The sequence below is a fragment of the Phocoena sinus genome, chromosome 11 (assembly GCF_008692025.1).
Source record: "Phocoena sinus isolate mPhoSin1 chromosome 11, mPhoSin1.pri, whole genome shotgun sequence".
Lineage (NCBI taxonomy): Eukaryota > Metazoa > Chordata > Mammalia > Artiodactyla > Phocoenidae > Phocoena > Phocoena sinus.
In genome coordinates, this window is record NC_045773.1 from 71894009 (window position 1) to 71908469 (window position 14461).

Consider the following 14461-nt stretch of genomic DNA (forward strand, 5'->3'; position numbering starts at 1 on the left):
GTTATTATGATTGATTTGTAACTGTGTATCAAGGCCAGCAGCCCCTTTTCTGTCGATTGCTAGAAACCATTTTCCTAATCGGTCATTTACCATTGAGAGTTGATTACAGCTTCTATTTTATGTAGTCAGATATTTTCCTTTATAAAGCATTTTCCAGTCCTCTCTCATTGGGGACTTCCGGGATCAGAAAGCTGAGTCCTAAGAGTTATCTCCAGGCATTAGTTGGCACCCAAACATTCACTGTGCTGTCCTCACCTAACTACCATTGGGTCCCTTGAGGCCAGAGGCCTGCCTCCTTCCAACATGGTCTGGATCCATATTTTCACCCAGACAGACTCGCTCTGACTCTTCTTCATATTGAAGGTGGGGGAGTGACTGAATCGATGAGCAACTGCTAATCTGGGCACTGCCTGGAGGTTCCCGGGGCAGTGGGCCAGGGAGCGCAGAGGTCCCAGCAGTCAGCTGTTTCCCTGTGGAGACCCGCTTAAGTGACCCGCCAGCTCCAAGGCTCCATGGGGCAGCTGTGGGACAAAGTTTTGGACCCCAGGGTCTGTTCAGAACCTATACACCCACATGGCAGAGACTGAGTGGGCGGCGAGTCAAACAGGGCAGTCAGCAGCTGCAGATGGTCTGCGTGAGAGGGATGCCGACCAAGGCCTACACTGGGTAAGAGGTGGTTGTCATGGGACAGAGGCCCTTAAAAGATGAAAAAAAAAAATCTTGAACATAATAATGACGAGCAAGAATGGCTAAGAGCCCAAACTCTTATGATACTTAATACGTGCCAGGCACTGTTCCAAACACGCTACATTGGTTAACATGTGAATTTACTTTTCGCAAGCCTAGGAGGTAGATACTGTTATTAGCACCATTTTATAGCTACAGAAACGGAGACACCGAGAGGATAAACAGCTTGCCCAAGGTCATATGCTCGGTAAGTGGGAGAGGAGAATTGAAGTGCAGACAGTCTGACTCCGGGCTCTGAGCTCTTGTCGCATCTCGGTCCTGCCTGTACACTGTGAGCCAGGGCTTTAAAGTGGTGCAGCTCTTCAGACTTCCCAGGGGGCATTCCGTCCCTGCAGGATAAGGAGCAGCTGGCTTTACAGATGGGGAAACTGAGGCCAGGACAGAGTGATTTGCTCAGAGCCGTCTGTGCAAGTCAGATGCAGGTCTTTCTGTAGGTGACACTCATTTGGCATCAAAGTCAAACTCTTTGAACCTCCTAGGGACAGAATTGCTCTTAGACAGGTACAGACAGTGGTTGCTTTTTCCCTTTGAGAGGGCTGACCCCTCCGGGGTCTGGTGAACAGGGGGCGTCTTACTTAGGACTTTGCTGGGCTCCTGAGGGCTGTGGAGGCGGGCCTGCTCTCGGGATCTCATGGTCTGAGCCCAGCCTGTGGCCGTTTCTGGAAGTTGACGTCTTTGCCCTTGTGTGAGGAGCAACAGAGTGTGTTCCAAGAGCACCAGGACCGCTGGGTCAGGGGTTCTGGAAAAGTTGGGTAGAATGTGCCCTGCTGTCTTCTTGCTCCTGGCCTAATGGCTCAGACCATTTTTAGATGTCAGGAAGTGTAACAATATGGTACATTTATCTTGGTGAATAATGGATGAGCGCAGGGAAGGTACTGTATTTTTCCTGGTTAATTATTTACCAGGAGCCTCTAATTCGAGGCTCTCCGCTATGAGTGGTCTGAATCTAGAGTCCCTCCTGACTCCTCTCACTACCCCGGTCTCCCAGCTACAGGTTTGCTGTAACCTTCCGTGTCTAGTGTTACATCGGGCAGCCCCGTGGCCTGTACCCAGGGACTCTCTTGAGTTTGGAGTCCCTGTGGCCACTGGGTTGGGTGGCAGGAGGGAGTGGGGAGGACCCTCCCTACTAGAGATGCAGGGAAAGCCCTGTGGGGGGTTTACTTGGCCGGGGGTGGGGGGGGAAGCTGGGGTCAATGTGGGGCTGGGGGCTGCTCTACAGGCGTGGGGAGCCTTTTGTGTGCTTACATGTGTGTGTGCACATATGTGTGCTCTGGGTCTTTTTCTTGTCCCTTTCTCTGGGTCTCTCTAGGACTGTATGTTACTCTCTGTCTCTCAGTTTGTCAGGGTCTCTCTGTTGTCTCTCTGTCCCCGTCCCTCCCCACTCCCTCCCTTCCTCTGCTCCTCCTTCCCTTCCCCCGCCCACACCATCAATCTCCCTCCAGCCCCCTTTTTCTCATCTTCCTGTCTCCCTCTGTCTTTCTCCATCAGTGTCTGCTTCTCTCTCTCTCTCTCTCTCTCTCTCTCTGCGTGACTTTAGAGGCCTGTAAGAGGCACCTCCTGGGATGGAGGGGCAGCCAGTTCCAGACTTAAGTGAAGCCAGATCTTGGTACCTTCCAGACCCTGACTTCAAGATCGACAGAGTAGGCATAAAATAAACTTTAGGTCTTTGTCATTTTTTTGGCTATTCAGTTATTGCATCAGCCACTCCTAGGGGCTTTTTTTTTCTTCAGCTATTTGTGTGTGCTTTATGTTTTATAACACCACCCCGCCCCCCGGCCCCCAAAAGTCAGTTATCCCTAGGCTTTAAGCATCTGGTAATGTGTTGCAAGTTTTTGGTGCTTTTAAAAATAACTTACAAGGAATTGTTTCTGTCTGTTATTCATCAGATTGTATTTTTTTCATCTGTTGTTACTGATTTGGAGATTGAAATACATATTTTGCCATCTTTAGCCAGAATGCTTTTTCAGAACAGCTGATTTTTCAAAAACGACTCTCTTTTGGTTATGTTCTTTTAAACAATAAAGGAGCAAATCATCAGTGATGCAGTTAAGAAATAAAAGAATAAAATTGGTTTTGTCTTACTAGGGAGTTTATATTTTAAGCTGTAAAGTGAAATTTATAAGGAGTCTGATGCTTTGACTCTAATTAAGCAGCTGGCCTGCCTTCCCCTCCCCCTCTCTGTCCCTTGACCACGCCCTCCCCCAACTGGGCAAGCATCAGTTACATCTGAGTGATGTCGGAGCAGTGACCATGGCCACGGTAGTCGATCCCCACCTCCAGATAGCTTCCCCCTCCGACATTTTTCCAGCCACACGTGGTAGCAGAGGTGGCTGAGGGGAGGGCCTTTGATGGCAGCAGCAGGTCTACCTTCAGAAGAAGGCAGCGGACACTGTGCAAAATCCTGTCCCGTCTCCCCCCCCCCCCCCCCCCCCCCCCGCAGCAGCCTAGAGGCGAGGAGGGCACCCTTGCCTCTTGAAGACACTGGCTCTTCCATACCGCCTCCTTCAGTCGGGATTCTTCTCTTTGTGTTTCAGATTGAGGCTTAAAGCCTGGAGCAACCCTTTCCCTGGAGAGAAGGGTTGGTTTCCAGAAGCAGCTGTTGGTCAGACAGGTGGAGAAGGAAAGAAAGGAAGGCTGGGAGAGGGGCACTTGGAGGACCGTGTGTGGCTCCGACTCCTGGGCCCTGCCTTGTGCCCTGGCCCCGAGGGGATGGCCAGGCTGCCGAGGGCCACGTTCATCTCCTGCACATGTGTTTGGCATCCCCGCGTGTCATCGGGTGTGTGGTACAGGCAGCCCATTGCTCCAGGCCCTGGGTGGCTCGTGCTTTCCACATCACACATAGCAAAGCGATGTCCTCACATTCCCCACTCTTGTCTGCTCCAGGAAGTGGTTTGCAGAGCACTTCTAAATATAAAAGTATGAGACTGCCTCTTTCTCTTATCCCTTTGGAACCAGCTGAGGACCAACCTCTTTAGTCACTTTTGGGGTTTGGTAGGAGGAGGAAGGGGCACGGGAGAAGCTGTGGGGGTGCGCCTGCATGCGTGTTTCCCCAGGCTCTGCTGATACCCATATGCGTGCCGGGGCACAGCGTGAGGCTAGGTGCAGTGCTGGAGGCCCGGGCAGGGTGCCGGGGCAGACAAGAGAGGAGGGTGTAGGCTCAAAGACTGATTTTCAAACTGTGGGCAGCTATGTTCAGCCACTTAACTTGTTTTCAAAAATTTCATTTGCTTCTTGCTCCCCCAGACCCAACAGTATGTTCTTCTACTGGGGAAAACAGCAGGATGTAGGTGATGGCCCCAGGGAAGGCACTTCAAAACATAGTGCTAAATGGAATAAAGTGAGAGGCAGAATGAGAGATCTTGCAAGATCATTTATATGGGTTAAAAATAGCTGCGCTCCAAACATCACCACATTTGACCAGAGCACATACAAAGAGAGGACCTACCTTAAACAGGACAGAATGGTTGTTGGGGGGACTTGGATAAAAGGGAGTAAAGTGAAAGAAATGAAGAGCAGCTAGCGTGGCAGCGTGGAAAGAACACAGATGTGGGAGCCAGACAGATCCAGGGGCAGTTCCCGACCCTGCCATTACTGGGATAGCCTTGACCCCAGTTTCCTCCTCTGTGAAATGAGGCTGGTCCGTGTGGAGGGTTCTTTGGATGAGAAATAATGCGTCCACGTAATAAGGGCCGGCAAGAAACAGACGGTCAGAGTAGCTAAGGCAGCGCTGACTGATGGAACTTTTTGTGGGGACAGAACTGTTCTGCATCGGCGCTGTGCAGTACGGTGGCCGCTAGCCACGTGCGGCTCCCGAGCACTAAAAATATGGCTAGTGGAACAGAGGCAATGAGTTTTCAGTTTTGTCTCATTTTAATTAAGTTACATTTGAATAGCTCCATGTGGCTAGTGGCTGCCATATTGGACAGAACAGGCCGAAGAGATGTTTTACTGTCTTCAGGAGCCAGGGAGGATTTTCCCTCATTGAGTGCAGTTGAGGCCACTCCACCTAAAGGGCAGGGAATCATGTTCTCCCTGCATAGGGAGTTTAGGGTGTGTGCCTCAGAGATGAGTAAAAAGAGCTCAGAAAACAGAGTCTCCCAGAGTTTTCTGAGCCTGTCTTGAAAATTAATAAATGAAGTCAGGTCCAACCAGTCCCCAGGCTGTCATTTAGTTTGCCCTCTGCTTGCACCAGAAAGACCGTGGGAAGCTCACCCCCGGGCTCACCCTGGCACTGTTCTTGCTGTGGTGTCCCTGGGCCCCTCCCCACTGCACGTGGGAGGAAGACCTGGTTGGGGCCTGGGTCTGGGCCCGCCTGATGAATGGCTGTGGAACCTGCAGCGAGTCCCTTTCCATCTTTGGATGATGAGGGCGGACTCTTTGAGCACACTATCTGAGCATCCCAAAAGTCTTCCTGGGCCTGAGCTCCTGGATCATTTCCCAGTCTCGTGGTCCAGCAGCCCCACTGCCTTCCCGCAATGTAGAGTATTTCTGCAGGCCGCTCACTGGCATCTTCAGGAGACAGCTGGCTGCTGTCTCTCTCTCTCCTTGGAGCTGAGAATGGGCATAGAAGGTGCCCATTCAAGCTCACCTTGAGCTTGCAGTCTAGCTTGGAAGATATGGCTCTTGGTCACAGCACAGGCGGGCATATCAGGGGTGTCACGGGCAGTGAGCTGGCAGTGCAAGTGTGTGGCCGAGGCAGAGGCGTGATCTCCTGGGGAGGCAGGATGCAAGCTGAGCCGCAGGAATGGGAGTAGCTCATCAGCAGTGACGCTGGGTCCCAGTTTGCGACTCCCAGCTGCCTCTAACTGCACACCTGCCATTTATAGCATCACTTTTAATCCCTCCCGGGGCTGGCCCTACATGTGGTGTGTGGGCTTTAGGGGCCGGCTGTGCAGCTGGAGGCTGGGGGGCAGGAAGGGGACTCTGGGGAGTGAGCCCTTTGTTTCTGTAACTGCCTCTCAGGCTCAGTGCCAGCGAATCCAGGACTAGGTCTTGGTGACTGTCCAGTCACATCCTTTCAGTTCTCTAATTTTACATATAATAAAACTACCTGGTGTCGGGTGGTGGTGGTTGGTCAGGGTCGCCCTGCTTGTGAGGGATTGTATTGAGACTAGAACCCAGGCCTCTCTACCCCATGTTCCTTCTGCCCGATCACACCACGTCACTCTGGCTGAGCTTTTAATTTATTGCCGCTTCCTTGGAGACATCGCAGCCATCTGAGGGTTACTAAGGGCGAGAGATGTGTCCTAGGTGTGGCCCTCTGAGCCCCAGCAGAAGACAGGCTGGTTCGAGGATCAGGTGGTGTGGCTGCTGGCTGAGGAGCTTCTTAAAGCACATCTCCCAGCCGGTGTATCTGCCCCTCTGGGCTCGGATGCCACGAGATACTGGACACGAGGACCCGCTTCTGCCGTCAGAGGTTGATCTTCCCCCTCCAGGGCCTCCCAGGAGTGGGCGGGGCAAGGCTGAGTTGTGGTTTTCATCTAAGGTAGAAGAGCTGGCCCGCTAGGTTGTTTCTGTGCTAATTCCTGGTGATTTTGTTCTGTTTCTCTAATCCGGACGTGGCAGCCTCTCCAGATATTTACAGTTAAATCCCAGGACAGGAAAACTCAGCTGGGTCCCTGGCTCTGCTCCCTCCCGCGTGGCTCCAAGCGAGGGCTGTGATGGCTTGTGGAGGGCTGCGGGGCTGCTGTCAGCGAACCTGGGGCCTTCTGTAGATACTCGGGAGATGGGGCCGAGGTGGGGGCAGCTAGAACTTTGTGCTCTGCCTCTGGGTCTCTGAGTCAGCTGTGGTGGATTTTCAGCAACCCTCTGAACCCTGATTTTCTGGGGCTTAACATCATACAGGGTTGTTGGTGCTAAAACCACATGTAGTATATTGGTGGTGGACTGGTGGTGGGGAGGGGGACATTCCAGATCCCCAGATTCACAAACCCCACTGCAGCATTTTGTGTTCCTGCCGGCCCAGGTGAACTGGGGAGGTGACTGGGCTTGCTGTTCATGCAAACGACTTGTTCTTACAGAGACTGAGATTTGTCCCTCAAAAAAATGACGCACGCCTATGAGACGTGGACCCTTGGAGTGTCCCAGGGCGGCTGAAAGTGCACCAGTTAGACCCTGAAGGCCAAAGTCCTGTGGTGCATTGGCCCCTTGGGGAGGAGAAGTGGGGCAGGGACCCTGGTACCCCTGGGGCCTCTCATTTGGTGTCCTTAGAGTTTCCACATGGAGGGGACCTGTGAGCAGGGCCATCCTCGTGTGGGTGAGGAGGCCTGGGGCTGCTCTCTTTCCTGGAACAGAGCATTTGTGCCTCTTGGGTTGAGGGCCGTCTCTCCTGGCCTGTGTCCTGATGCTGTCACCCCACATGGGACACAGGAAGTTGGCAAACCTCTCCCTCAGGGGACCATATGCCCAATAGGAGCTGTCTTGGCCTGTGCTCTCGAGGCCATCCGGGAGGCAGGGTGTCCCCACAGGGACGTGGGCCCGGGAACCAAGGACTGAGTCTCGGGTATGGAGGAGTCAGCTTCCTGCCTGTGGCTCGTTGGCCTCGTGCGTGAGAAAGGTCACAGTCACTCGTGATTACACACATCCGTGCAGAATGCCCATGCCCGGGCCACCCAGGGTCATCTTGGTACCTCTGCCTGGTCCCAAGGCAGCTGTCCGAAGGATGGAATTTCTTTAGTAGGAGGGAGAGAAGGTAGATGGAATCAACTGGTCAGGTTTGGCAGGTTCTGGGACCTGTACAGATTCAGGGGTTGTCTTTCCAAGACCAAGAGGACTGATCTCTGGGAGACAGGTAGTTGAGTGGCCCAGATGGTTACTTGGACCGAAGTAGCTGAAATTATCGGAGCAGAAAAACTTCCTGCTGCTCTCTGCTCTCCACCAAATCATGTTTACACATGTGTGTGCGCAGACGCACACGTATATACACGTGGGTCGACTGGGCCTGGAGCCCAGAGAGCATCAAGGAAGGTGGGCACCAGACCAGCCGCTTGCTGGTGAGTGGGGGGCGGGAGTTGGGCTGCTGCCCACACAGCCCTTTCTCAGGGGGCTGGGGCCAGGGCGCAGGCAGAGTGAGTGTCTGCATGTAGATGGCTGTCGAGGAGCCAAGGAAATAGCTTGGAAAATGTCCTTATTGGGTATTTGCAGCGCCAGCTCTGTTGGGGTCGTGCCTGATGTGGGCAGATGACTCTGCCTGCCGGTCACGGTTCCAGTGCTTCCTGAGCCCACCATGCCCTCTCTGTGCTTTGGGCTTTGCATTTATGAACCCACTTAGCCTCACACAGCCCCTGAGTGGTAGGCTTGGGGTCCTCATTTCATGTCAAGGGAGAGGCCAGCAGAGGTGGCATTGCTAGGGAGCGGCAGGGCCACTGGCTGCTGCTATGCTGAGCGGCTTCCTTGAGGAGCACGTGGGCCAGGTGTTCCGTGAGGGTGTAGAAGGTGTCATGCACGGAGGACCGGACTCTGAAAGGGGGGAGGCTTTGGGAAGCCCAGGACCGGTGTGCTTCCAGAGCGGGCCTTCCCCGGACCACAGCCCTGGGGGCATCCTCAAGTCAGGAGGTGCAGGGACAGGGATGTGCTGGGGACTGTGCCACCTCGAGGCAGGTACCACCTCGATCCCCAGAGCCTTCCTCCTTCTCTGTCATTCAGCTGAAGCTTCTGAAGAGTCCCTCACTTCCCAGCCCCTCCCTGTCTGGAGTCTGGCATATCTGCCAGGGGCTCCTCGGCCTGCCCGTTTCCCCTCAAACAAAACAACAGACCAGCCTGTCCTGCAGACCATGCAGATGGCCAGACTGGGCGCAGTAAACGTGGGTGCCACAGCACTGGGCCAGGCTCCTGTGTGAGAAGCCTGGTGGCCAGGGGTGTGCGCTCAGAGCAGGGGCCGGGGTCTTAGAGGAGGCCTGGTGGCTGCCCTCCCTGCCTTTTGTTACATCTAAAGTCTGCCCCAGCCAAGCACTAACCAGGACCTGCTGTGAGCTGACGTCAGGACAGAGGGCCCCACGGGGCCGGCTTTGATGTTTCCCAGGCCCTGTCTTGGGGGTGCGGCGGGGGCTCTGAGTGGCAGTCTGGGAATGCAGCGTCTCACCACAGCTCCTGCAGCTCCAGCCCCGGGACAGGACGGGATGCTGGAGGCTGAGCTGGGGTCCCTCTGAGTCATGCCATCTCTTCTCCCAGCTTAGGTTTCTGTGGCAAGTGGTCTGTGGTTCCTGCAACCCCACAGCCCCTTTCCCTCCATCCTACCCCCCACCTGATTATCCCTTTCCCATCTGGGGTCTGAGATGGTGCTGGGCCTTGCCTGGGGGGAGCTTTCTAATATCCCTAAAACTCGAGTCCTTGGGCAGGATGGGTGATAGTGGTGAGGATCACGGTAGCCGCCCGCCGAGCGAGCTCATCCAAGGCACTTCACATGTGTTACTGCGTTTTCAAGTCACGACAGCCTCATGGGAGAGGCAGAGGAAGCTGGGGCACGGTCTGTGTTCCTTACCCAAGGTCAGGCACACCGAGTGTGATGGTCAGGATTGAGTCAGACCTGACTGCAAATGCTTAACTAACGCTGCTGTGTATGGACAAGACTCCTGGCCCCCACTGTGTCTGGAGAAGCTGAGCTGGGAAGTGGGGAGTCGTCTACACTTTGAGGCGGATGATCTCTCTCTGGTCTTTGATGAGCATCTTTAGTTCCGGGTCGAGGGTCCCAAGATTTGGGTGAGTCACATTTGCAGAGGCCTGCTGAGGCCTCGGTGCAAGGCTGCCCATCTGTGTCAGGAGTGGGGGTCGGGAAGTGTTCCGGACGCCCCTGTGTCCGCCAGCTCTTGCCCCACACTTCCTCTGAGGTCACCTCAGTTCAGCTAGTGTTCGCTGAGTGCCTTTGTGAGCCTGGCGTTGTCTGCAGGAGGTGTGTCTATCTTTCTACCTGGCTGTGGGGAGTGAGACCCATTCTGAGATCAGATACTTCCAGGATTGGTCTTGAGTTCCTGGGCGGGGCTGGGAAGAGGGTGGGGTATGGAGTTGGCCTCCTTGGGTCATGGTCCTGGCTCTGCCACCAATTAGCTGTTTGATCTTGGGCAAATCCCTTCATCTCTCTGGACCTCAGTTGACCCACCCGTCTGTACTACACAGGGGTTGTACCACGTTGCTCAGCGGGGGCAGGACCGCACTCCTGTGTAGAGATTGGAACTGAGCGGGGTTGTTTGGATTGTTAGGGTGACTGGGTGCAGATTTGCTAACTTGCACAGTGGGTGGGGTAGCCCAGCGTGGTGGAGAATTGTCCCATCCAAAGAGCCAGCAGGAACCCAATGAGAAGTAATGCGGGAGCTCCCAGCCCCTTTCAGCTCTGTGTGTCTTGTGGGCCGGCCCCTCTGGAATGCTGGGAAGCGGACCAACATCGGGTCAGCCCCTCCTCTGGACCCAGCCCTGGGGGATCCTGAACTTGTCTTGAAACTGACTTTATGAGGAGACAGGTTCTTGTGCCCTAAAGAACCAAACCCCCATCCCCCTGCTCCACCCAGGGACTGGGAAGGGTGCTCTTTGGGCCAAGATCAGTCTCCAGTGGTTTGGGATGGGATGGGCAGGACCCCATTAGCCTCTTCCTTCCTGCCCTTGCTGGGCCCAGTTTGGCCAGAGGCAGAGCCTGCTTCTTCACATAGCAGCCCCAGGTGGCCTGTTCCTTCTTCCTGGAGGGGTAGCACATCCTCCTCTGTGCCATCACCGCCCGCCCCCCCTGTGCAAGCTGGTGTCCTGGGCTCTGCAGCTCCGGGCCTCTGCAGGGCGCCCACATGGACCAGGAACAAAGCCCGGTGTATTATTCCTGCTTGGTAACTATGCTACCTGCCTGGCCCTGCCCTCCGCCTCCCCAGCCCATCTGCCACTCTGCACAGGCTCTTCACTTTCCCCTTTGTTTGGCTATAGTTCCACATTTGATTGCAGGGTCCCTTCCTCCGAGGGTGCCCCCCTGACCCCTGCCAGAGCTGAACTGTAGTCATGCAGGAGGAGGAGTGGATTCCGGTGAAAACCTGGGGCCACTTAGCTCACCTCTCACTTAGCACAGAAGAGCCAGCCTTGGCCACAGACGGATCCTTAAGGATGGAGAGAAGGACGTGGGGGTGGCCCTGGCATGTCTTTGGGAATAATGCCAGTTCAAGAGAATATTGGAGAGAAGGACGTGGGGGTGGCCCTGGCATGTCTTTGGGAATAATGCCAGTTCAAGAGAATATTGGCTTCTCCTGTGATGGGATGGGTTCTCCCAAAGACGCCCCTGGGGAATGCTGGGTTGCAGAGCGGTCTGTGGATGGGATTCAAAGCCGCCTCCCTGACCTGTGGCCACCTCTGATGCTGGACCCTCAGCGGGTATGTGAGTGCCAGTAATCCTTCCAAGAAGCTCTTTGGATCATGATTTAACTTTGCTCAGTGTCCTGCATTCTGAAGATGGTGGGAGGGTTGCTTGCTAATGTTCCCCGCTCCTTGGTCTGGCATTTCCTATGATCTGGTCCCGTAGCTCCAAGGCCCTCTTCCTCTAGGGAGTGTCCCATGTGGCGTTAATCCCCTCCTTCCCCTAGCCCTTGGGGCTCCCTCCCTCTTCGGTGTTCTAGAGGCACCGACTGCCCACATCATTCATTTGGCACGAGCTTTGCCTTATCCTGGGTCCGCCTCCAGACTAGCGTCCTGGAGGGTACTGCATCTTTGTATCCTGCGGAGCGCCCAGCACAGTGTAAACGTTCCTCAGTGGACACTTGGCAATTGTAGTCTCATGATCCTTCTCACTTGCACTTACTGGATGTCTCCTGTGCACAGGACAGTGGGTGACCTGTGTTAGAACAGTGGCTGCAGCTCCCCCTGACCCTGCCTCTCCCGTGTTCTCCATCTGCAGGTGCCCAGGCAACCATTGTCTTCATCAAGGAGCCATCCTCCCAGGATGCGCTGCAGGGGCGCCGGGCGCTGCTCCGCTGTGAGGTCGAGGCCCCAGGCCCAGTGCACGTGTACTGGCTGCTGGATGGGGCCCCTGTCCGGGACACTGAGCGGCGCTTCGCCCAGGGCAGCAGCCTGAGCTTCGCAGCTGTGGACCGGCTGCAGGACTCGGGAGCCTTCCAGTGCGTGGCTCGGGATGATGCCACCGGGGAGGAGGCCCACAGTGCCAATGCCTCCTTCAACATCAAATGTGAGAGCCAGGAGCTGTGCCCGCCCTCCCTCTAGACCCTCAACTCCTGAGCCCTGTGGGACTCCTCCTTTGCCTCAGCTTCTCCCATTTCCAGTTGAATGGGGCAGGGAGAATGCAGTTGGGGTCAGCTCTCTGCTTGTGTGGATAAGAGGAAGTTAAAAAGTTTTAATTTTTCCAGAATTTATTTTTTTTCCCCTTCAAGTCTTGAACCCATTGACCTGCCAGATACTTTTGCAAATGGCAGGAGCAGTGAGGCAGTGTGCCCCAGTGTCTCTTGGCTCCAGAGCCTCCAGGTTCCATCGTTTCCTGCTTGTCCTCCTCCTCTGCTTTCTCACCCTTGCTCTGCCCCGCCCCTCACTCTGCAACCATGGCCTCTGCTCCAGGGATTGAGTCCGGTCCTGTGGTCCTGAAGCATCCAGCCTCGGAAGCCGAGATCCAGCCACAGACCCAGGTCATGTTGCGTTGTCACATTGACGGGCACCCTCGGTAAGGAGACATTGAGAGTGGGGAGGGAAAGGATTATTCTGGACTGATGTCAAGAGCTGTCTCCCCAAACTGTGGACTCTGCCACCGCCCCTGCCCCATGCTGCTCCACACTGGGCCCTGGTCACCAGAGAAGGGGCAGCATTGGGCTGTGGAGTGATCCTGGATTCTGGGAGCTGAGAAATCTAGAATCTCAGCCAGATTCTGCCCCTGAATTGTGTGCCTTTGTGCAAGTCACGGTCCCTCTCCAGGCCTCAGTTTCCCCATTTGTAAACTGAGGGGTCTAGCCCTGACCCTCTGATTCTGGCCCTCCCTGCCGGCCACCTGAGACCCCCCTGCCCCCCCTGCTACTGACCCCCTCGGCCCCTCAGGCCCACCTACCAGTGGTTCCAAGATGGGAGCGCCCTGTCTGATGGTCAGAGCAACCACACGGTCAGCAGTAAGGAGAAGAACCTGACCCTCCGGCCAGCCGGCCCTGAGCACAGTGGCGTCTACTCCTGCTGTGCCCACAATGCCTTTGGCCAGGCCTGCAGCAGTCAGAACTTCACCTTGAGCATTGCTGGTGAGCCTGGGGTGGGGATGGAGAAGGTGAGTTGGGGATGGGGGAGGGGCCTCCCCACCTTGCCTGCTCATGTGTCTGTGCCTCCCTCACCCCAGATGAGAGCTTTGCCAGGGTGGTACTGGCCCCCCAGGACGTGGTAGTGGCAAGGAATGAGGAGGCCATGTTCCACTGTCAGTTCTCAGCCCACCCGCCCCCGAGCCTGCAGTGGGTCTTTGAGGATGAGACTCCCATCACTAACCGCAGCCGGTAAGGCATCTGGCAGCAGCTTTGCAGTATATGGTGGTAGAAGTTGTGTATGGTTCTCTAAAAGGGAATGAAGTTCTTATCACAGATATCATAGATCTATACATGTATTACTTCGAGTTTCCAGCAGATGGCAGTAGAATGTCTTCCTGTTACAAAATGATTCCAACAAAGGGAAGGGTCTCCAGGAAGGGCATCTTTTTCCAGTTCCCACGGACACACTGTGTGAGCCAGCGATGGCTCTGCTACTTTCTCCCCTCCCCTTCTGCCCACATGGGTCCTCTGGGATGGAGGGTAGAGACCCAAGGATGGAGGGACACAGGGGACCTCGGGGATCACAGTCTGCCCAGGAAGGTCCTGGAGGGCAAGGATACCTTACTCACACACATGCACGCACACGCACATTTTTTGGAAGAAGCGAACATTACCAGAAGGTGCCAGGAGGTGTCAGGCCCTCTATAGGGACTTCTGTCCTCATCCAGGCCCTATGAGAGCAGAGACCATACCACCTGTGTGGTGCCAGGTGTGGCCATGGTCCTTTGGAGGTGTGGCTCCCTAGGCTGTGGGCTGGGATCCCGCCTGGCTGCAGCCCTGAGGACATCATCAGTAGTCCATCTGGTGCGTCTGAGGGACTTCTGGTGCTGGAGTTGCTGCTTTACCAGCAGGCGTATCTTGACTCTGTCTCCACGTTGATTGCTTGCTGCCTCCCACTTGCACTGCTGCTCGCCTGGCTGCCCCAAAGCTGCGTCTCTTGTAATTAGGATATACGCCTCCACATACACGCGAACAAGCGCACGCACACACGTGCACACACAGGCACACACGCACACACCAGAGTGGCGTGTTGGCTTCCTTCTCTCTGCCCTGTTCCTGGTTGATTCCTTCCTGCATATCTGACCTGTGCAGGATGGGGTTCCCCTGGCTGCCCTCCAGAAGGAGGCCTGTGGGCCACTCCTTTCAAAGAGCACTCTCTCCCCTCCACAGCCCCCCGCACGTCCGCAGAGCCACGGTGTTTGCCAACGGGTCCCTGCTGCTGACCCAGGTCCGGCCGCGCAACGCAGGGGTCTACCGCTGTGTAGGCCAGGGCCAGAGGGGCCCTCCTGTCATCCTGGAGGCCACTCTCCACCTGGCAGGTAGGTCCCTGGGTCTGGGGTGCCGAGGTGGGAGCCGCCTTCAACGTTGTGGGCATGTAGAGATTTAGGCTTCTGTTTCCACTCAGAGCAGCTTGGAGGGCAGAGGGAGGAAGAGGATGCTGGGGTTGGAAGAGGAAATGCTGAAGG

The 14461-nt window shown here is 55.5% G+C and overlaps 1 protein-coding gene across 1 annotated transcript in view; it reads left to right on the forward strand.

Moving 5' to 3' along the window:
• The window catches only part of PTK7 (protein tyrosine kinase 7 (inactive)), a 60560-nt gene that overhangs the window by 24572 nt on the left and 21527 nt on the right, over positions 1 to 14461 (forward strand). Inside the window, exons 2-6 of the mRNA XM_032650467.1 lie at positions 11606 to 11893; positions 12277 to 12379; positions 12748 to 12938; positions 13034 to 13184; positions 14166 to 14314. Coding sequence (XP_032506358.1) covers positions 11606 to 11893; positions 12277 to 12379; positions 12748 to 12938; positions 13034 to 13184; positions 14166 to 14314 — 882 coding nt within the window. The remainder of the gene's footprint in view (positions 1 to 11605; positions 11894 to 12276; positions 12380 to 12747; positions 12939 to 13033; positions 13185 to 14165; positions 14315 to 14461) is intronic.